General features: G+C 43.9%; 1 protein-coding gene and 1 long non-coding RNA gene across 2 annotated transcripts in view; one reads left to right on the top strand and one right to left on the bottom strand.

Moving 5' to 3' along the window:
* FGFRL1 (fibroblast growth factor receptor like 1) overlaps positions 1 to 21683 on the top strand; it is a 170225-nt gene extending 148542 nt beyond the window's left edge. Inside the window, exons 4-7 of the mRNA XM_031588241.2 lie at positions 4178 to 4258; positions 9155 to 9439; positions 12855 to 13208; positions 16844 to 21683. Coding sequence (XP_031444101.2) covers positions 4178 to 4258; positions 9155 to 9439; positions 12855 to 13208; positions 16844 to 17253 — 1130 coding nt within the window. The 3' untranslated portion in view covers positions 17254 to 21683. The remainder of the gene's footprint in view (positions 1 to 4177; positions 4259 to 9154; positions 9440 to 12854; positions 13209 to 16843) is intronic.
* Positions 441 to 10395, bottom strand: LOC149918304 (uncharacterized). Its single transcript, XR_016466246.1, has 3 exons — positions 10164 to 10395; positions 3859 to 3910; positions 441 to 1028 (listed from the first exon to the last, which is right to left on the bottom strand). It is a non-coding gene; the product is annotated as an uncharacterized LOC149918304 (long non-coding RNA).
* Positions 21684 to 23054: the final 1371 nt, after the last annotated feature.

Genomic DNA, 23054 nt, shown 5'->3' with positions numbered 1-23054 from the left:
AGTCAGATGATTATGCAGAATTTTCCATTTGTTTTAACTTTTAAGAGGTAACGGAACAATTCTGCTATGGTAATAAATGGTAACCATACTCTGCTTATATGGCGCTCTCTGTCCCCTAGGATCCCATTTGTCAACTGATGGGGTTACATACAGAAATCCCTGTCTGAAGAAATCTAACCTGTTTTTTGTGAAAGGAAATCATCCAGGAGGACACATGACAGGCAATATGCACAGAGCGTCATGCTTTCTGGAGTGTGAAAGAGCAATTTGGCCATGACGTCAGCACTGATAGCCGAGGCTTCATACTCTCAGATGCATCACATCTCATACAAAAACAAGCTCATGATCCCCCTTTCACCCCACCCAACACTTTCCCAGCCCACACCAACCCATGGCATCTCAACCTGGAAGCTAGCTTGGAGCAACATCCGGGAGGAGATGGGAGGCAGCCACTGGGACAGCATTCCTAAACAACTGGATGCCTTTGGACCCATTCTGACCCTACCTTTAATGGCCAGGTGTCATACTTGGAGGGGAAGGGGGCTACATAGGTTTGTCCCTTGTCTCCAAGTCTATCACCTGACATAATACGATAGTTTGTCACCTGACCTGATACGGGAATCTTCCACTTCAGGTTTCTTGACAAATTATTCAAGCTTTCCAACACCACAAAACCAGCTTGTAGAGAGAGGACACCCAAATCATGTGCACAGTGTGTATTTTCCTACCCCCAGGATACTCGTGACATAAAATTAGTCAGTGATTATTTTTCAAGGCAGGTTTTCCACTTAGTCTTCCAACTGGCTGCTCTCCTAACCCTGTGATAGTGTCCAAGATGTCCAGCACAGGATGACCTTCCAATATAGGTCACGGAAAAGGGAGCTCGTAGGAAACTTCAGCAGCTCATCCTTCTTAGCACTGCCTCTTGCAATAATCTGCTGGCAGCAAGGCTGGCCCTGCTGCATAGCTGGTCTCACTGCCCTTTGGCTGCTGCTGGATTTTTGTGTGTCACCCTGACCTGGCTGCCTCTGTGGGAAGTGACAAAAGTTTGAATAAGCAATCAGTTTATTAAGTCTTTTTTGAATATAGCTAAGATTCATGATTTTAGTTACCAACTCATTGTTTACATGCTGATCATATATATTTGAGTGGGACTTGTTTTCTGAGGCCAATCTCTGTCTCAACAGGGAAGAACAGACACTTCCTATGTATGCAGTACTAACTTTGGGTGTGATTGTGTCAGGTGAAAGTCAAATCTCATTGATATATCTGAATTAAACAGGGCTCATCCATAATAAGATTGTTCTTGAGATATCTATCTTCTGCTTTGCTGTTCCACTTTATAAAATAATGTGGGTTTTTTTGGCTCTCTGATATCACAGCTCAGCGCTTAAGGCACTCACCCAAGGTGCAGGAGAGGAGGTTCAAATCCATCTGTGAATGTAGCAGAAGGACTTGACCCTGGGGTACTGACATCCCAGGTTAATGCTTAATTGTTATATTACTGGCTGTTGTCCTGGCTTGCTCACACTTTCGAGCTTGCACTGAGATTCCCTTGTTTCAAGAAATCACTCCCAAATGAGCTTTGCTGAGTTTCATCCAGTTTCTGTATTTCATAAATCAGCTTTTTTTTTTTTTTTTTTTTTTTTGCAGTTTTCAGGTTTTCTTGCAGTTCTTGCAGCTGGAACAGAGATTTCAGTAGCATCCCCTCACCCAGTGTGCAGCTCTGGGTGTGGGACGGAGTAGTTCTATTCCACACGAGTTTCCATGTTTATGACATTTCCACTCCACCTAAGTCTTCTGCTGTGTTTTGTTGTTAACGTTGCCACATTCCTAACAAGCATGAAACTGGTTCCAGTGGATCCAAACCAACAAACCTACATGCATGTGGCTACTTCTTGCTACTCTGCCAAAGTATTTGTTTCATATGCCCAGTATGGTGACATTAGCTATCCCAATCTCTTCCCCCAAAACGATTTTCTCTGGGTTTGGTAAGTTACTCCGCAAGTTTGGGATTTGGTGGGATAACAACCTACAAGGCATCTTCAAAGGATCAAACAGATTCAGGGCAATTTTATTGACATCAAAAGCTTGGCAGCGTGTCAAGAGGTGTTGAGGATGCCAGTCGGTCCTGGTGTGCAGGCAGGAGGAGTGCACATGGGCTGACATACTGTAACATGAGGCTGAAGGCAAGGGAGGCTGCCCTGCTCTTTGTACACTGAGCTGGAGAGGATTAAGATATAACTGACAGGACATCACCACTTAAAGGCCTTAGCCACTTTTAAGATATTCGGCAGCTTAACAGTGTGCAGGATTCCTACATCTCTGACCATACTTTTCATTTCTTCTTCATTACCCTGTACATTTTTATAATGGTACTAAGGAATTTACTAAATTCTCTGCCACGGAGCATCCAGAATTTCATTCGTAGCCCAACTGGTATTTATGAGAAAAACTGTACAAGCACCAGAAAATAATCCATTCAGTATTTTAACTGAAAGGAGGCAATCCATCATAAGCAAGCCACCATATATAATGGGTAAATTTGTACTGCCTGCTTTCAGTTTGCCAAGGCTGTTTGCTGAGCGTGGCTGCGTTTCACGCTGCTTCCCCGCTGCTCAGCCAGGAAAGCCTCTGGGATTCCAGGGACGGCGAAGGGTGAGGGAGGTGGGACAGGGCAGGCGGCCAGAGCGAGCTGCTGGAGCAAGGGCACGGCGTGCTGCGGCCCTGAAAGTTTTCTTTACCCCTCGAAGTGACAGCTGCACATACCTCTGGGGGGAACCGTGCTGAAGTCGCCACGAGGAGAAGAGAGAAATCTGCCAGGGGTGAGGGGAGACAAACCCCTATGGCACTGCAGCCTCGCTGCTGAAGAGGCAGCAGCAAACGAGAGCCAACCATGTGGCAGCATAAAGTGCCCCATGTTGAGGAGACAGGGTGGTTTTCCAAACTAGTGGAAACTGGGCTGAGGATGGGGTTATAGCTATGGACTTCACTCACAAAGCCAACATGCAAGTTTACTAAGCCCAGTGCATCTTCTAAAGTAACTATAAAGAACAGCTCTACTATTTGCACATTTTGCATATACCTCTCTCTATTAAAAAAATATTTAAAAATTACAGAGCTTTTTCTCTCCACTGCAGAGATTAGTAAAGAATTTTCTCTCTTTTGCCTGAGTTATTTTTTCTTATGAGTTTGAGGAGCTGAGCATTCAGAGGGATTCATTCCTTAGCTTAGGCATTTCCACTTCTTTTGCTGGCATTTTACACTGCTGTAGAGTAGTTCTGCTAGTTCTTACTGAGGTAGACCCTGCCTTCCTCTGACCTCTCTCTGCCAACCAAGTTGCCCTCACAGAGATGAAATAAGACTTTAGTTCTGGCTTTATTACACACACTTAGAATCATAGAATCATTAAGGTTGGAAAAGATCACTGAAATCACCAAGCTCAGCCACTGACACATCCCCACCATGTTCCTCAGTGCCACTTCTCCAAGGTTCTTGAACACCTCCAGGGATGGTAACCCCACCAACCTCCCTGAGCAGCCTGTGCCAATAATAGGAAGTGATTAGGGAGAGAGAGCTGTATCATTGCTATAGGTGGATGGATAGCCTTAATTTTTTTTTTTTTTTAAACATATATATATATATAAAACTTTTCCATGCTTTGACCGGCCTTATCTTTGTGTTTGATATCCCTCAAGGGCTCATTTGACCCTCAGCAAACCTGCTTGCTTTCCTGATTTTGTGTGGAAGCTGAAAGGCAAATTAGTGGTCCTAATTCCATTGCTTGCGCTCTGTGTGACTGATCACACAAGCCTTCACCACCTCCCAGGTTTAATTATCTATAATTTTGATTCATACCATTATTTGCATAGAAGGTACAACAGATTGGCTCCTCCTAGAGAATGGCAACCTGTAAACATAAACAAAGAGTCTTTTGTCAGCTATTAATGGAAACATTGATTAATCTCCCATTGCTTTGGTAGCTTGCCGAAAAGCTCATAAAGCAGCAACGAAATTGTTTACTAAACTAAGCTGTACATGGCAGGATGTGAATGCCAAATGTATGTCGAAGCCTTTCAGCTTCACAGTGCCTGCAGGAGGAAATGCAAACTCCCTTCATCACACTGCTGCACTGCAGGAGATCTTCCTAACATCTTCATTTTCTTCTCTTTTGCAGATGATACCAGCTCAGGAAAGAACAGCCAGACACCTGAAGGCTCTAATGGAGAATATGAAGATCATTCTGGGAAGCAGTGGGGTAAGGAACAGTGTGTGTTTTCCTTCTGTTCCTGGTTCAGTGTTGCTCACACAGCATGTTTCTCAATTGCAGAAGGAAAGGAAAAGGCAGAGCAAATGGAGTGAGTTCTCCCTGCAGATGGTCAAATAATAAACAGAGCCTCAGCTAAATGTGTTGGTGTGAATGGATCCCATCCAAGGGTCCTTCTGCAAAATGCAGCCCATGATTGGCTTTAGGGCCCCCTGCCTTATACTCCAGCATGGTTCTCCCTTGCATTTGTTTTTTTTGGGCAGCGACTTTCCTTTGCATGTGCAGCTATAATAGCTTTCATAGACTCTGTAAAAGACACATTGACTTTTACAGCAATATTTCCAAAAGCCTTCATTGCCAGCACAACACTGCTCCCATTGAGGGCAAATAGGAGGTCTTGACTTCAGAGTATTAGCATTAAGTCAAAGCTGAGTACTTTGAAAACTACCCTCTCTTTTAGACACCTACGTGAACTTCTCTCAATCATGGACTGTTCAAGGATAGGATTTCAATACTGTTCCAAAGTTTAGGAGAACTGCTGAAATGTCTCTCCTGAAAAAGGCTGTGAATCACAGCAAGATTCACAGATCCAGCATTTGGTCCAAGCACTTCTTGAAGGACAAGAAATCGTCAGGCTGATGCCAAACATCTTTTAGCCATTGCTGTCGGGAGAGTTTAAGACCCCAAGAGACAAAGCAAGGCATTTCCATTTTGCTCTCACAGTCTATCCCTTTGAATATTGTGACAGAAAGATGGCTTTCTCCCACGTTCATGGCCAGTGAGTATCCTCATAGCAGTGGTAGGGGTGGAACCTGTCAAGCTGTCACCATATGAGTCCCCACCACTTGAACTAAGGCCAGCTTTTTTCAGGAGCTGGCAAACAAAGGGTGTGGTGTGCTGAAGTGTAGTCCATCCAAAGCTAGAGGAAGCAGTATCATAATGGCCTTGAATTACAATTTCACCTGAGCCTGAGTTTGTTCTGAGAGAGGAAGGCAGAAGGAAAAGGATGACAATGTATTAGAGGTAGGAAAAACATGGCTCCAAGTTGGGAATCCTTCAGGAGGGATTCGTCATCTAGCAAGAACAATTCCCATCTCTCCACTCTTCATTACCCTGGTGAAGATAGGAATAAGTATTAAAAGTTACGGAAGAGATACTGCTGGGAGAACTGGTGATGATGGATCCACACTATGATAAAAGATGTGTGTACTGTTAAAATTAGTAGTAGAGACTGTGCTGTGCCTTGCGATGTCCTGGCTCAGTTCTTTGTGCTGCAGTGTGATTTTTTCCACTTTACCTCCTTCCTATCTCCTCTCCCCAAACAGGGAAAAGGCTGAGATAGACTGCAGATGTACCCAAGCCCAGCAGCGTTCACCAGAAAAGTGCTGGTATGCAGGGAGGATCAGTGTGTGTCTGTGGTTTTCAGGAAGAGAATGAGTGAAGGTGCAGTTAGTGTTTGCAGAGTCTTGGGCACTGGAGAACTGAAAAAGGAAACTTGATGATTGCCCCAGCTTGCTGTCCAGCTACCATTGTGGAAGGAAATCTCTGGGGAAAGGTCTGCCCAACAAGAGCAGGAAAAGATAGATATCCCTGTCCTCATTTTCCCACAAATGACTGAGCTCTTATCCTAAAGATCTGAAAGTACTTCAGTGCTTGGTAGTACATAGGATTATTTTTGTGTAAGCATCAGGAAAGCTTGAAGCAGCATTATCACTATGTGGAGGTATACATAGCAGATCACAGCAGACTGCATGTTTTAGCTAACCACCTAGATTTGTAGGAGCAATAGTAGACAGGAGTCTCTGGGACTAATCCATGCATCTTGGGATGTTATCCAGGGAGAGCAGATAGCTGAACTCCTTCCCAGCAATTTGTGCTCATAACCTTCTGCTTCATTTCATTTTCATTAGCTTGAACCTTCACGGTAAACAGGTTTCAGCAAGAAACCCACGCACAACACTGTTTCTTTGTCCCTATCTGCTTGTGTTTTCCCTTGATCTTGTGCTTGGCATAATTTATACTGTACAAATGTGCTGTTCATGTTTATGAAGCAAACACCAAGCGATGTGGAGGAGAACAAGCAATGAAGTATAAATAATACAGAGGCACTTTGTAATGACCTTCTCTGGCACTCCAACAAGCAAAACTTCTGTAAATGGTACAGATCTGGGGAAGGACATTTACCAGCACAAACTCAAGGGAGACCTTTTCTGTCTCACAGTGCTGTTTCTCTCTCCATCTCCTTTGTGAAATGCTGAGCTTCTTTTTGTCTCTTATGTGTGTGTCTCTCTTTTTCTCCTTTTTTGTTGACTGTCCTTTCTAAACTTGCCCAATTCAGGCTTTTGTCAAGGAAGTATTCAGGGCTGTGTAAATGGGATCTGATTTCAGCATATTGCATGCAGGCTGGAGTAGCTTTTGAGAGCGCATAATCACTTAACCTTCCCTAAGCAGAACAAGAAAGACGGAAAGAGCCAAACAAGTTTAGCTTTACCTGTAGCTTGGTGTGTATCTGAGCAACGTTGCATGAGAGAATGAGTGCAAAACTTCAGACAGATTTATGGGAATCAGAGCAGGAGAACATACAGAAATGTTATAGGCCTGCTTTTGGGGAGAAAGTTTCTCTTTTGCACCTCTCTTACTGAATACAGAGATTGTGTCCCAAAATGCTGCTGTGGAAGCAGGAAAGAGTGGGGGAAAAGGCCTGAGCTTGCAGTCATTCCTAATGTTCAGCCCTGATGGGGTTAATTTCCCCTCTAGAGGCCAATTGTTTTGCTGGGAGGGAGCCTCCTCTTGCAGCAAATCCTCAAGGGAATACCCAGAAATTTACACACCAGGAGCTGTGCAGGGGGTTATTTACGCACCAGGAGCTGTGCAGGAGGTTAGTATGTCACACTTGCTGCTCAGCTGTCGTGGCAAGGATTCTCAGAGCCAGAGTTGCTCCAGTTCATTAGATTACACATGAAAGTCTCTGTACGGAGAGCAAAGCATTTCTGAGCAAGAGTTTGAAATAACATGAAATGGCTGGGACCCAAAATGACAGTCAAGGAGGGCAAGAGAAGGCTGCAGAGGCAGATGGTTTCTCCTAAAGAAAGAGACTCCGAGAGAGGGGGAATGCCAAAGGGTGTCTTCTTCTGAGAGGAAGGGTTGTAGGTCAAGGCTGCAGGTGGGTGAGAGCACCAGGGGACAGGGTCACAGACCTCAGAGGGCAATGGTTGCAATTTGCAGATGCGTGGAGAGAGGAAGCTGCAAACTAACCTCCTCCATCCATCAGTTCTCCACTATAATGCACATCCTGGAGCTTCTGCCCATTTCTGGGCAGCAGGGCTGGCTCTGTGGTAGGTAGTCCCACCTGTAGCAAACTTCCCTTTGTCTGAAGTACAACCTTCTCAGCTTGCTTTGGTGTGCTGTGTTCTACTGATGTTGTGGATCTCTAATTGCAGTGGTTGATGGGCATGTCCAAGCCAATGGCCAATCATTCTCTGTTTTTCATTTTCTCCAAGCAAAGAAACAGGGAGAATATAGCAGGGAGTTTGAAAACGTAAAGTGACTGCCATCTGAGGCTGAAAAGTAAGGTTATACTAAGCACGAAAAAAGATTGAAAGCAGGGAGAGAAACCTATTATGGAGCTGGCAAGGAGAAACTGATGTTGTCAAAATGAAGAAGAAGGCAGATGAATTAGGCAGGAGCCTTTTGGAAGCAATGAGAGAGTGCCAAGTGGGAGTCAGAAGTGGTGTTAATCTCAGCAGCAGACTGTAGCTGTAAGTGCCCCTTTACTGATATGGCATAATTAAGGAAATACAGGGAAAGCTGTAATTTCTTCTGGATTTTCAAGCTTTTGCCTTGCAACAAATCTTATAGTATTAAGTGTCTTAAAAGCGTGCAAAGCAAAGCATTTTTTCTTTCTACTGATTAATTAGACCAACTCACGATTTTATAGGAAGATCCTCACCAATATTACTAAAGCTACCAAGGTGTGAAGATGCCACTTCTTTTCCCTCTGGAATTCTTATCTAATCCAAATCTGAGGGTATAAATTCTAGATTTTGCCAGGTGAGGGACCTCACATTTCTCTAGTGTTCTTGTCATTGCTTCTAGAAATACTAGTTATTTCCATCCTAAGTCAAGGTAACTTTATCTTATCCCATCATTCTCTCCACCAGCAGATATTGCTTCAGCTTCACAGTATTGGGGATGGATGAGCATTAGGTTGACTCAAGTTTTCTTTTCTTGTATATTTCCATGTGTTTTTTTTGTTCCTTTGGGTCTTCCAACACGAATGCTCCATAAGTTAGTACTGAGTGGATCTCATACCTTTTAGTTCAGATGATTGTTCAAATGTCTTGCTCACTTCTAAGACTGTGTTACAGTTTGAAAAGTTGTTGACCCTTCCCAAGTTCCACTAAACCCAGTGAGAACTACAAGGCAAAAATGTCTTCAAAAAATGAAGCTATACATGACAACCAAAGGACTGAGAAAATTGCCAGCTTAACAGGAATCTGTGGTTTTTCCTTTGTTCTTAGCTAAGGGCTTGCATTTCTGGCATGGAATATGTTAACAATTATAATGTTATTGCGGAGTCACATTTTGCCTTTAGCATGATTCTAGTATTATTTTGTGAGGTTGTTTGACTCAGTTGCCTTAAGGACACTGAGGAATTCTGGGGTTGTTCCATGCAGGAGGCTAATTTATTCATAGCAGTCCTCTAAACACTCAACTGCACCAGGCTGTATAGTGCTCTCTAAGTAAATTGGTATGAGCTGGAATATGAGATGTCTTGCATGGTGCTGCTGAGCGCCTCTTGAGAAAATTTGGCCATAATGTTTGACAGTAGCATCCTGCTTTATATGCCTTTTGCTCACTGGAGTCAATTGTTCGTGCCTTTTGCAGCCCAGCCCAGGTTCACCCAGCCTGCAAAGATGAGACGCAGAGTGATCGCCCGTCCTGTCGGCAGCTCCATCCGCCTGAAGTGTGTGGCCAGCGGCAACCCACGGCCCGACATCACATGGCTGAAGGACAATAAGCCCCTCATGCCCCATGAGACTGGGGAGAACAAGAAGAAGAAGTGGACTCTGAACCTGAAGAGTCTGAAGCCAGAGGATAGTGGGAAATACACCTGCCGAGTGTTTAACAAAGTTGGGGAAATCAATGCGACTTACAAAGTTGAAGTGATCCGTAAGTGCAGCCTTTATGGTGGAAAGGGGGGGAGGGAGCTATCAGAAAGGGGTTGGCTGAGTTCAGAGAGCATGGTTTTGAGGATGCAGTGCTGGCAGCTGGATATAGACTTGGGTAAGTGTTAGAAATGCCAACAGGAACCATCAGAGAAAACATTGTTGAAACTAGAATAAACCTAACATCCAAGAAAGACAGAGTGTTACTAATACAATTTAGAAGTCTGAAGTAAAGAGAAACTCTTAGGAAACTGTCATCTAACATCACTCGCATGGCATAAGTTCACAACTGATCAATTCAACCCTATGCAGCTGACAGTCAGTTTAAGAGCAAAATGGGAACTTACCAAGAAGGCCTTCACAGAGGGCCGTAGAGGAGGGTTGGAAATACTAGGATGGTCCAGATTACTTTATCAGAGTGAAGTGAAACCAATCAACTGAAAATTTAGACTTAGACATCTGTAATAAGAGACCCACTTCATTAGAGAAATCTCCCAAGGGAATGAGCAGAAATCTTACGACTAGATTGATTAGCCAGACACGGCTTTAGGGCCAAATCTTTAAAAGCATTTAGATATATGAAAGTTCAGGTGCATACAAATGAGATGCTAACAAAATTTTAAAATCCCACTGAAGTCCTGTATGTATCTGTAGTCTCAGCCCTTAGAAGATGAGCTATGGGGGATTACCTTACTTTGTGATGTAGTAGAGTAAATTGCTCTACTTACCGGCTGATATTCTGATTTTTGGCCTCTAATCTCCTGTTTCCCATATTATTACTGAAGATAATTATACTCAAAGCTCCCTAAGTCTACCAAAGTAGAACTCTTCTTCTTAAATCATAATGCTTTGTCTATGACATCATCATAAACTGTCATGGAAAAGATTATGGAACAGCAAGCTGAAGAAGAAGATGAGCAAAGTGGGGGAAGATGGAATATCCTTCATTACTGAGGAGCAGGGGTATGGAGGGCTATTTCCAGTCACATGGAAAGCATGTTGTTTGTCCGTCTGTGCATGTGTTTTAGCATGAGAAAGTTTATCCCAGTGTGAAAGATTGTTCTTTAAGGTAAAGATCTGGTCTCTGATAAGTCCTTTCTCTAGAATAACAGGAATTAAAAGCACATGTGGGGAGCTCTGTTGGGCTCTGAAGGCACAAACCTGCTAGACATCTGGATTTGATAAAGATGCAGCTGTGTGGAGACAGTAAAAACATGTGTTTACACTAAAACCAGGAGCAGAGACAGGGAAATGAATCAAGCCCCATCCTAATGGCAGCTGTGGCATTTTCACTTCATCAAAACCAGACAGCACCAGGAACAAACCCCTTTCTGTGTCCCTGTTTATCTTGGTTTTTATCAACTTAAAGATGTATGTAACCTTTGTTTTCATTAGCTTTTGCTGGCTAGGAGTGAAAACAGTAACGAAAGCTGGAACCAGAGTCAGGCAGATAAGGGCATTAAGCAGTCTTCAGACGTCTTTCTATTTTTAACATCATTCTGTGGAGTATTTCAGGTTTTATTCAATTTCCTCTTTTTTTTTTCCTTTTTTTTTTTTTTTTTTCCTTGAGCCTCCACTCCTAAACCCGTCCTGCTTATCTGAGTCTCAGTCTCCCCAGCTGTGATTTCTGCTTGTAGTCCTATGGAGACCATGGTGGTATTTTTGTTTCCCAGGCACATCTTTAGAGCTCTCATTGTTGACAGTACCCTGACTTTTTGAAAGAGGGTCCATTGTTCCTTGCTGTCACCTCAAAGCCTGTGCTGGTGGGAGCTGTTGTGTTACAGGATCAATCCAGCAGTGTTTTGCCTTCAAAAGTGGTTGATGATTGCCAGCAGTTACCACCCACTGTGATACCATCATTTCTCTCTGTGCCTAGGAAAGAAGTTTTCAGTAAATCCTTGTCCTCGTTTCTGTGATGCTGCCACCTAAAAAAAAGATCCTAATATTCCTAGGAATCAGGAATTTAGTTTTCTTTTGATTTTACGTGGTATTGACACAACCTATGGCTTACGATCGTGCTGGAAAGCACGATCTTGTGAACTTTTGTGTTTGATTTCCTTTCCTACCATCAGCTGAGACGTGAAACAAAATTTGAGTGAGAAATGGAAGATTTTGTCACTGGCTAGAAAAGAAAAGATCCCTGGCCTGTTACTCCATAAATGTTACTCCACAGTGAGTGTGTGGACGATTAGACTGAAGAAAGGAGTAATAAAAGCAGATGGTAGGTGAGGCTGATGCAAGATTTTCTGCACTGGTGGTGCCTGTGGCTTCAGCTGCTCTAGCCCAGCAGTGGTGACATGGTGTGGGATGACATCCAGTAGAGTTTTGATCCCATGGACATATGCCAGGCCCAGCAGAAAAGGTGACAGACTCCCAAGGGATTCCCAAAGCAAAGATGTTCTATGATTCTATGTGAGAAATCCACAGCCTGCCCTCACTGCTGATAGACAATCTGTGAAGTAAGGGGCTTCTTCCCATCTGTTTATTTTTTGTCTTTAGGAGATATTTGGAATGACCAAAAGGAAAAGGAACATGTCTTACCACAAGTTCCTGTACCCAAACTGTTGGTAGCCTTATACTTGCAAATAATCTGATCTAAAAAACTAAAAGCCCTGAGGTTGTACCTGAGAATACACTTGTAAATTACACCCTACCAGAGGCAGTGATAAAAGACACAGAATCACAGCATGGATGAGAGGGGAACCTCTGGGTCCTTCTGGCTCCATCACAGCCCTCCCTGAGCAGGTGCTGAGCCCCACGTCCAGGTGGCTTTTGGAAATCCTCAAGGAGGAGAGCCCACAGCCTCTCTGGTCCCCATACCAGTGCTTTGGCAGCTCCCACAGCAATGCTTTCTGATGGACAGAGGGAGCTCCTGGGCTCCAGTTTGTGCTCAGTGCCTCTTGGCATTGAGAAGAGCCTGGCTCTGTCTTCTTTACACCTTCCCTTCAGACAGTTGTATACATTGTTAAGATACCATTGCAATCAATATCAACTGAACATTTATAGTTAGATAAACTACTTAATTCATGTTCAGACCTGCTGTATTGTTCAAATTTAATCCCAAAAGGGTTTTATTCTTTTGGCTAATTTCAAGCCGTTTATCTTCCTCTGCAACCTTTTAAACGTTCTGTAGGTGCAGGTACATCATTAAGATCACATCTTTCTGGGATGCGTTTCCTGAGATATGTTTTAGTGGGAATACAAGGAAGGGTGACATCTTCTAGCTCTTTCTCATAGTTGCAGCACAGGGAAATGGGACTGGGGAAATTCAGCTGAGATCTCAGCCTACTGTATGACAGAGGGTTGGATTAGACAATTTTTTGCATGCATTCTACACCTTTTTCCAATAGTTCTGGAATCACGAGTTAATCAGGTTGGCAAACCCCATTTTCCATGGAGCTCCTTGTGTTTTTGTGCAGAGAGAACAAGATCCAAGCCCATCCTGACAGGGACGCACCCCGTCAACACAACGGTAGACTACGGTGGGACCACATCCTTCCAGTGTAAAGTCCGCAGTGATGTCAAACCTGTCATCCAGTGGCTGAAGCGAGTGGAGTATGGCACAGAGAGCAAGTACAACTCTACCATTGATGTCGGGGGACAGAAGTTTGTAGTGCTACCCACAGGGGAGGTCTGGTCCCGTCCTGATGGCTCCTACCTGAACAAACTGATGATTACTCGAGCCAAGGAAGAGGATGCAGGGATGTACATTTGCTTAGGGGCAAACACCATGGGCTACAGTTTTCGCAGTGCTTTTCTTACAGTCCTGCCAGGTGAGTTGTGCTTTTATTTCACCAGCCTGAATCAGTATCCTATGTTTTGGTATTTAGTAACGCATTACCTATTGTTCTCTACGAGCCTCAGTGATGCCGTGCTGATTTAAGCTAGTCCAGTTCTACTAAGAATATGTGAGGAACTAAATCAGCCCTGATTTAAATCAGCCCCTGCTGAATTTCTCTTGCTGATGGTTCCTTTTCTCCCATCTATGGGGGACAACAATTCCAGCAGGGTGAAATACAATGCAGGATCTGGAAATCATACTGCAGTTGCAGGGTTCAACAAGAGGGTGCAGGAGGTGAGAGGGGGACTGAATAGCAGCACAATTTGCAGCCCCATTCCCTGACATTTCTCCTTTCTCTTGTTCCTACTTGTATTGCTTTACTGGTAAAAGAAAACAATGATGCAAGCCCATAAAAGGAGAGAAGAATAAAAACTGTCCTGGTTGCAAGTAAAGGAAAAGAGTGAATGTGAAAGAGGGAATGATTGATGAGTTACATTCTTATCCAAAGATCCCCAGAGAAACAGTGTACCAAACTCACTGCTGCTTCCTGCTCTCCCCAGACCTCAGAGCTGGTGTCTGTGTCCAGCTGAGGATATATCCTGTGTATTTCAGGCACACCATCCTCACTTTATCATTTACTTCATTTAGTTTTGCCCAATAAATATTTTTATTGAAAGGAGCATCTCCTTCTGCCTCATTTGGACATGTGAATCTAGCTTTAGAACCACCAGCTTTATAACAAAAATCCATCTTTCTGCTTTTTTTTCCCTTTACATGCGCAAGGCCAACACAGATAAGAAAATGCAGGGGCTGGAGCCAGTATCAGAACATTTTAGCTGTCAGATCTAATGCAGTGTCACCGGTCAAGATATCAGTAAGAGACAGAGACCATAAACTCTCCCAGAGTATTAGGATTGTTTTTTTGTGTATGTAGTGGGAAAAATGACTCCTATAACTAAGCTACCATGGCTACTTTTGCTCTATAGTTGCCACACTCTTCATCTTAGAAGTCATCAAAAGTCAGCAGCATGAATTTAGACACCAACAGCATGTTGCCAAGAGCAAAAATTCAATTAGTCCTTAGCATCTTCTTCTGCATCACTCAGATTTAGGACTAAACTCCAAATAGAAAGCCAATCTGAAGCAGAATCACAGAATCACAGAATCACAGAATCACAGAATCGTAGGAGTTGGAAGGGACCTCCATATATCATCGAGTCCAACCCCCCTGCCAAAGCAGGATCCCTACAGCAGGTCACACAAGTAGGTGTCCAGGCGGGTCTTGAATATCTCCAGAGAAGACTCCACAACCTCCCTGGGCAGCCTGTTCCAGTGCTCCGTCACCCTCACCGTAAAGAAGTTCTTGCGCACATTGGTGCGGAACTTCCTATGCTCCAGCTTCTGGCCATTTCCCCTTGTCCTGTCTCCGCACACTGCTGAAAACAGTCTGGCCTCACCACTCTGCCCCCCACACCTTAGATATTTATAGACCTGGATCAGGTCCCCTCTCAGTCTTCTTTTCTCAAGACCCACTTCACTCAGCCTTTCTTCATAGGGGAGATGCTCCAGGCCCTTCACCATCTTTGTGGCCCTCTGGACTCCTTCCAAGAGATCCCTGTCTTTTTTGTACTGGGGAGCCCAGAACTGGACACAGTACTCCAGATGAGGCCTTACCAGGGCAGAGTAGAGGGGGAGGATCACCTCCCTCGACCTGCTGGCCATGCTCTTTTTAATGCACCCCAGAATGCCATTGGCCTTTTTGGCCACAAGGGCACACTGCTGGCTCATGGCCAACCTGTCGTCCACCAGGACACCCAGGTCCCTCTCTGCAGAGCTCCTCTCTGGCAGCTCATCCCCCAACCTGTACCGGTGCGTGCAATTATTTCACCCCAGATGCAAGACTCTACACTTGCTTTTGTTAAACCTCATCTGGTTAATGCTGTGTGGGTGGGATATAACTCAAAGCCTCTGGAAGTTTCCATACTACAACAGCCTGATCCAGCTCCCGCTGAAATCAGTGGGAGACTTTCCATTGATTTGAATGGCACTATAATGAGGCCTCATACCAGAACCAGCACCCGCAGGCCTGCTGTTATTGGCAATAACAGAGGAGGAGAACCCAGCTTGCCCTCAGAAGCAAAGATGTGGTTGCAAGGCCATGAGTTAGAAAAACAGAACTTTGCTCATAAATCTAGCACAATTGACACAGACAGCTTAGAAGAATAGTATGGTTGAATATCAAAACACTTCTGAGTCAGCCCAGCAGATTTCTGCCAAACATTGTAAAGACTATTGTTTTCGTGGTCAGCTGATCGGTCATTTCCCTGATCCTGTCTTGCTTTGAGCAAGGGGTTGACCAGATGACCTCCAGAGTCCCCTCCAGACGAAATTATTCTGTAATTTCCAGTGTTAGTGGATGAAAGTTTTGTCTATTGAGGTCAGCAGTACACGTCCTCCTGACTTCAAAGAAGCCACATGGTATATATTTAATATTTCAAACTAGCCATAGGATTATTTGTCAAGGAGAGAAAAAGACATGGGTATTTTAAAGAAGTTTGGCTTGAAAGTTAAGTGATATATGTTTGAAAATAACATTCTGGGCTGTTTGGATAGCCTGCGGTTTTCTAAGTTTCTGAATGTCACCCTGCAGGCTGAACTCTGCACCTAGGTATTTTTCAGGGCTTTTGAAAACAACAGCTGGTAGCTATCTAGGAAGGGACTTTGATAGGTGGGGTCCGATCCCAGTACTCCTTTGGGGTCTATAAATTGAGAGATCAGGCTGTGAAACCAGAGTGACTGCTCAGGAAGGTGCAGGCTGCCAACAGCACAGAGGTTAGGGGGAAGGCAGCTGTGAAAGATGCTGTCTGGAGCCTTTCTTATTGCTTTATTGCCTTTCTTAAATGAGTTTGCTGCCCATGGAAAGCCAATAGTAGCTCCAAATAAATTAGTAGAGAAGGAGGCTATTTGGCATCAAGAGTTGGGCAAGTGAAATGTTAGTTCCCCATTGCTTGGGCACCAAGGAGACATCAGCTCACCTGTGACTTTTAACCTTTCTCTCAGCTACACAAGAAACTCAAGACAACCCCTCCAGAACACCAAATTCTTGCTTCCTGCCCTGGCAGAGCACAGTTTAGTAGCTCCAGTATCTCAAAAGTATGTCTAAAGCTGTTCAGACATAGATACGCTCAGTAAAGGCAAGCATACAGCATGTTGTGGCTCTATGTGATCCAATTGTGCTGCTGACATGGAGATAGTACTGGCATGCCATGTGTTGTGTGCTTCCATCTGGACAGAGAAGCCCATGCCATCACAGAGTGAAGGTGTTAGGAGACTCTTTGGCTGGCTCTAGTACATGTACATTCATTAAGGCTTGGATAAGTAAAAAAATCCCCAAAGACCTCTCCCTACACCAAAGAAAATTAGTTGCTTGTCCTTCCAGGAGCACTGAAAAGCACAGCAGTTACCAAGCACAATGTGCTGGCTTGATTTCTCCCTCGTTACTTAGTCTGGCAGGGTTGCCATACAGCCTGTACAAAAGCCAGCTCAAGTGTGACATCTGTTTCAAATTTACCTTGCCTGCTTTTAATTAACTCTTTCTGTCTCTTCCCTGCCACCATATCCATCCAGATCCCAAGCCTCCGAGTGCACCTGTGCCCCCCTCCTCAGCCAGCAGCCTTCCCTGGCCTGTGATCATCGGCATCCCCGCTGGAGCGGTCTTCATCTTTGGGACAATCCTCCTGTGGCTTTGCCAGACCAAGAAGAAACCTTGCTCCCCACCAGCTGCTGCCCCTGTGCACCGGCCGCAGCCCCGGGACAGGATCTGTGTTTCCCAAGTCCCAGACAAAGACTGCATCTCCTCCATAAACTATGAGGAATACGTCGCCCAGCAGCAGCATTTACTGTCCCAAGGGCCTGCGCTTGCTCCAGCCATGGCATCCAAAATGTACCCAAAGATTTACACGGACATCCACACCCACACCCACTCACACGTGGAAGGCAAAGTCCACCAGCACCAGCACATTCAGTACCAGTGCTAAGAGGGCGGCCGTGTACAGAAGCTCACGTGGGCTTTTCCTCCTGGTACCTCAGAAGAGACTGCTCAAAGTCAGCTCACACTGCCAGCAATAGGCAAAGCAGACAGAAAAGATTATATATATGATTTTAAATATATATATATACATATATATATAATTGTATATGCGTGTGTATGTGTGTATATATATATGTGTATATATCTATATCTATCTATATAAATATATATATAATAGAGAAAGACAGAGAAAAGAGATTTTTTTTTTTTTTTTAATTATTGCAATCAGGATGTAGCCAAGGAATAATGAAGGAACTCCAAATCCCAGCAGCTAGGCAGCTGTCTCCACCAGTGGAGCCTTCCTGGATTTTTTAAGTAAGGTGGTGGCAAGTGAGATAGGATGCAGGGATATAAACCACCGCCTCCTTCTGTTGCTAAAAGGAGCAAGAAAAGGTGACATGGTGCTTTTCTAGGGCAGGCACCCCTGTTCTTGCGCTTGCTGCATATCATGTGTTTTGGTGGGAAGACCCCAGACCTGTCCCATTTATGTGGGAGAACCTTTTCCCTTAGAGTGACTCAAGCTGTAAAGATTTAGTTCCAAAGCACAAGGAGAAATGACCAACTCACCTCTTCCTAATAACACAAGGGGAAAGAAAATGAATTTCTGTTCCCAAAGTGGAATGTGGAATGTTTCTCAAGCACAGTTGTCTTGTCTGTAATGCTAACCAAGATGCTTACTTCAATTTCTTCAAGTTAAAGGCATTGAGTTCCCCCATAGAGGGTTCTACAGAGCAAATGTCGCTGCCCTAGTCCCAGGACTCAGTGCCACTGCCATGAAAAAGGAAGGAAGGAAAGAGGAACGTTGTACAGAACACCTTTATATTTATATTTAAGAAATAATAATAATTAATAATAATAATAATTGAACTGCTGATGGTGAAGAAAGCAAAACACGCTGCCCTTCTCTGATGGCTTACGATGACAAGCTACTGGATTCTCTACATCAATGCAAGATACATGAGAACGTAAGGAGAAACAGGAAAAGAGAATGAAATAATAATATTGTAGGAAAAACTGCATTTGAGAAATATTCATCTAGGTTGTGTGTGGTTGTCCCCTCCCCACAGATAGCATTTTGGAAATGATACAGTTTCATTTCGGTTTGAACAACGGTGAAATAAAAGAGATTAATTAAGGGCCATATTAAATACCTGTATGGATTGGAAATTAATCCAAATGCAAATACAAAACCTTTGTAATTCTATATAGAGTTTAAACAGAAGTCATGTATATTTAATTTATTTTGTTAAACAAGAAAAAAAAAGTATGATATTTTCCTCAAAACTGGCATTTCTATGCATATTTTTGATCAAAGAAAATAAAGATTTTTTTTTTTGCAGGTTCTATAGATACCACGCTCAGAATGTGCTCAATGTAAAAACAGTAACCAGCTGCCCTTCTCTGTATCTCTTCTCACACATAATCTCCTCGTATCATCTCAGGTGATAGGTGATCTAGCGCCACCATTTACATTAGAAAATTACCTTTTCCACCACTTATATTCTGATTTTTCAGGTTGGATATTAGAAAAAAAAATTCCTCACACAAAAAGAGTTGTGATGCATTGGAACGGTCTGTCCAGGGAGGCGGTGGAGTCAGCATCCCTGGTGCTGTTCAAGAAAGATGGGAACGTGGCACTGAGGGACAGGGGTTGGTGGGCACGGTGGGGATGGGTTGGTGGTTGGATTTGATGTTCTTAGAGATCTTTTCTAACCTTAAGGGTTCCATGAGTCAATGATTGTGAGGATCTGCAGTGTCTGGGTCATTTCCCATGGACCACTTGTCACCTCCAGGAGCACAGAGCTCTGCTCACAGGGAAATCTATTTCATTAATGCTTTTTTTTTTGTGTGTGTGTGTATTTTTTGGGGGGAGGGTGAAGGGAAGTGGGATAAAAGGTTGCAAACCACAAACCTGCAGGTGTTTTTCTTTTAAAAAGAATGTTTCATAAATCAAAACATAAAAAATTGTGAGTCTGTAAAATGAGCTTCAGCCTCAGGGTGCTCAGGAGGAGAAAACACATGATGAGGTGAGACCTTTCCATGATGCTTCAGTGATGGAGCAATTGTTTGCTGCTTGCTTGAGTGCCACTCAAAGCTTGTTGCAGGGAAAAAAAAAAAGAGATGTGCCAATTTTTGGGTTTCAAGCTACTTCTTTCTAAAGCCTGCTCTGCAAAAGAGATCTTCAGCTTCAGCTGCTCTGACTTAGAGTGAAACACTTCATTTAAGCTGAAACAAAAGAGTGCTTCAGGCTTTTGTTTTCCTCTGAGTGTTTCCAAAACTTTTTGCTCTGCATCGATTTGCAGTTATTTTTCTGCTGACTTGTTGCATCCTCAGATGCAAACCAAAAAGCTCCCTGTTTGCTCAGCTGGATCACTGTGAGATGGGGTCCTCATTCAGTAAAGCACAAACACTCCCACTTTCCCTCATCAACACATGCCTCCCCAGAATGTCCCCTTTTTGCCCTGGCCACCCAGGTCAATAACTCTCTTAACACAATGGTTTTTCTGTAGAGGTTATAACAAGGCAAGCTACTGCTATTTTATTATTATTACCAATATTTTACATTTTTTTAAAGTGGGATAGTTCATTAAAACTTTGTTAGCACCATTTTATGAAACTCATAAAAGCTAAATTCGTTTCATGGATATCTCTGCATACATTCTCTCAGCTTCAGGAAGGCTTAAATACGAGCACTGAGGAGGACTCTGGATATGGCAGTGCTCTCAATGGCTACAGTTTATTGAATCACTTCAGAGTCACTTTCTGGAATAAGCCAAAATGCCTTTATACACTACATGCATCACCAATTTTTTAAGAAGACAGCATGTGGCTGCTACCAAGAGCTATGTCTTACAACTCATGCCTATGTGAACCTACTTTTTGCACTGTGGTAGGTACTGAGAACATCTCAACAGCTCTCAGGGCACAGTAGCTGTACCTGTAAGCTTGCCAACCTTCCCAGCTATCTGTGTTGGTGCTACAGCAAGACAGCACCTAGCTCATGCTGATACCAGCTTTAGAGGAGGTGCACAGCCAGTTTCATTTGGTTCAGCCCTATGCAAATCCTAAGTGATGGCCTTACAACACTTCTAATAGCAGCTATGTCACTGACCCTCAGATCCTGCATTTCCCATAGGGTATAGTCTTCCTGCTGAGCACTTTGCTCTCAACTGCAGCCTTCTACCTGCTATGATCCAGGGTGAGACCCTTCCATGATGCTTCCAAGATGATGCTATGATAGCACCAGGTGGCTCAAGTGGAAGGAGCTTCCTCCTGCCTGTTGAAGTTCCAGCTCTGGTGGGAGATGGTGCAAACACTTCGATTCGCACATATATTTTATATCTTGTCTGGGTCTTGCACTGACTTGCTGGGCCTGAGTGGATTTGGTGTTTTGAGGAGTTATTTTTCCTCCACAGGACACCTATAAGCACTCTTCAGAGTCACTCTGTCCCATGCCTACCACATGCAATTTCTTTTTAGGGCTCAATTGTGCCTTGCACGCATTGCAAAATCTTCTTTAGCCTAAATAAATTCTGCCAGGTCCTGCTCATGCCTGAATATTTTGTTTTCACCAATGAGACAAGATTTGGATTCATCTCTGCTCGTGCATACAGGGCATTTAAAGAAAATCATAGTCTTCCTATTAACTACTGACCCTATTTGGAACACAGAAGTTTTTTTTTGTTTTATACATAAAGATATGTATATATATGGGCATATGGATGTAAGTGCTGGGCTGTGATACAGAAAATAGTTGTACTTTAAAAGCCATCAGGCTTCAAAGATCAAAAGAACATCAGGCTTAAAGCTCTCCATCTTTGTTTAATTTATTTGCATTACAGATCAAACATGGCCTTACATGTCGGTTTGTGTGTGGCATTTTTAAGCTTTGTATGGACAATGCTTGTACTGTCAGCCCTTTTAAACTGAAAACCTTTATCAGACATTTACAAATAAAAAGTGTTGTGTGATTTTCAAACAGTAGCAAACACAATAACTGAGGACATCAAAAAGAGATGGGATGGCACTGTGTGCATCTGGCTGTGCAATAAAAGCTAGAAAGGAGAAAAGAATGATTCTCTTAGGTTGTTTTGAGGGAAAGGGTGGTGGGATGTGTGTGAATACACATGAGAAATACGTGCTGGAATGATGAAGCACACAGTAGTGAAAAATTATCTCTGCACCATGACTCAGCCTGATTAATTAATTGTGTACGTTGTGAATACAGGGCAGACTTTTTGGGGTGGTTTGGTAAGTCTTCTAATTACTTAGTGAATAAATAGGATTAGGAGAGACGTGGATCTGCTGGAGCATATCCAGGGGAGGGCCACAAAAATGATCCAAGGGATGGAGCACCTCCCCTGCACTGATAGGATGAGAGAGCTGGGGTTGTTCAGCCTGGAGAAGAGAAGGATCTGGGAAGACCTGACAGTGGATTGCCAGTATCTAAAGGGTCTATCAGAAAGAAGGAGACAGAATCTTTACCAAGATATGTGGTAGCAGGACAAGGGGAAATGCTTTCAAACTGAGAGATTTAGATTGGATATGAGGAATCAGTTTTTTACAATAGTGGCAGTGAAGCACAGGTTGCCCAGAGAGGTGATGGATGCTCCATCCCTGGAGGCACTCAAGGTCAGACTGAATGGGATCTGAGCACCTGATGGAGCTGTAGGTGTCCCTGCTCAAAACAGGGGGGTTGACCTTTAAGTGTCCCTTCCAAATCAAACAGTTTTATGATTCTACGAAGTCTATTTTTGATTGCTTCACCTCCATAGACAAATGACACAGATGCACCAAAAGCCAAACCAAATGTAGCAAGATGAAATCTTGGTGTTGCAGGTGTCAATGGCAACATTACAGTGTCCAGAAAAGAGCAGGGGGTTTAGGATGAGACCCAGCTGTTCCAGCCCTTTGGGGTGAATGTGTGGATGACTATGTGGGTGCCTCACAGCAGCAAACATCCAAGTTGTGGCTACAAAAACAGTGATGAGACTGGAGAGGGAAATGTAAGAGGGGCAGCTGAGGTCCCAGGCCCAGAGCAGAGCAGGCTGAGGAGAGGCATCATGGCAGCAACAGCTTCTCATAGGGAGCAGAGGGGCAGCGCTGAGCTCTGCTCTCTGTGACAGTGACAGAGCCAGATAGAACAGCATGGAGCTGTGTAAGGGGAGGGGGCAGCTGGGGATTAGGGAAAGGGTCTGCAGCAAGGCTGGTGAGCATGGAACAGGCTGATCAGGGCAGTGGGCACAGCCCTGAGCTGCTGGAGTTCAAGGAGTTTTGGAACACTGCTCTCAGATGTAGGTTTGGATGGTGTTGTGTGGAGCCAGGAGTTGGACTCGATGATCCTTGTGGGTCCCTTCCAACTTGGGATATTTTATGGTTCAGACTTTTGAAGTAAAGGAATAAAGCCCTGCAGGAGATGTAGCACTGGACAAAAACTGGGAGATGGTCAAAGGTTACTGGGGAATTTTTCATGGCTTTGCTGTATAGGTATCACCTCTGCCTATGTGGGCTACCAAAGCCTGCATCTCTCACAAGTATCACATGAAGGATGGGTGCTATATGGGTACTGTGTTCAGACACGTGGTATTGTGAATGCTGTTATAATGAAAGGCCATAGGGCCTCATCCAGAGATCCCTTTTGGCCACAAAAACATGAAGTTGAGGATACAAGCACAGCTCCATGCCCCAGGATGGTTGCAGATAACCGCAGATGTGCAGCACAGACATCAACATTTGGCACGTGGGCTG

This window comes from Phasianus colchicus, chromosome 4 (genome assembly GCF_987193195.1).
Source record: "Phasianus colchicus chromosome 4, bPhaCol1.hap1.1, whole genome shotgun sequence".
In the NCBI taxonomy this organism is placed as follows: Eukaryota; Metazoa; Chordata; class Aves; order Galliformes; family Phasianidae; genus Phasianus; species Phasianus colchicus.
The sequence above is the reverse complement of the archived record's forward strand: the minus strand, read 5'-3'. Positions and strand labels throughout refer to the sequence as shown.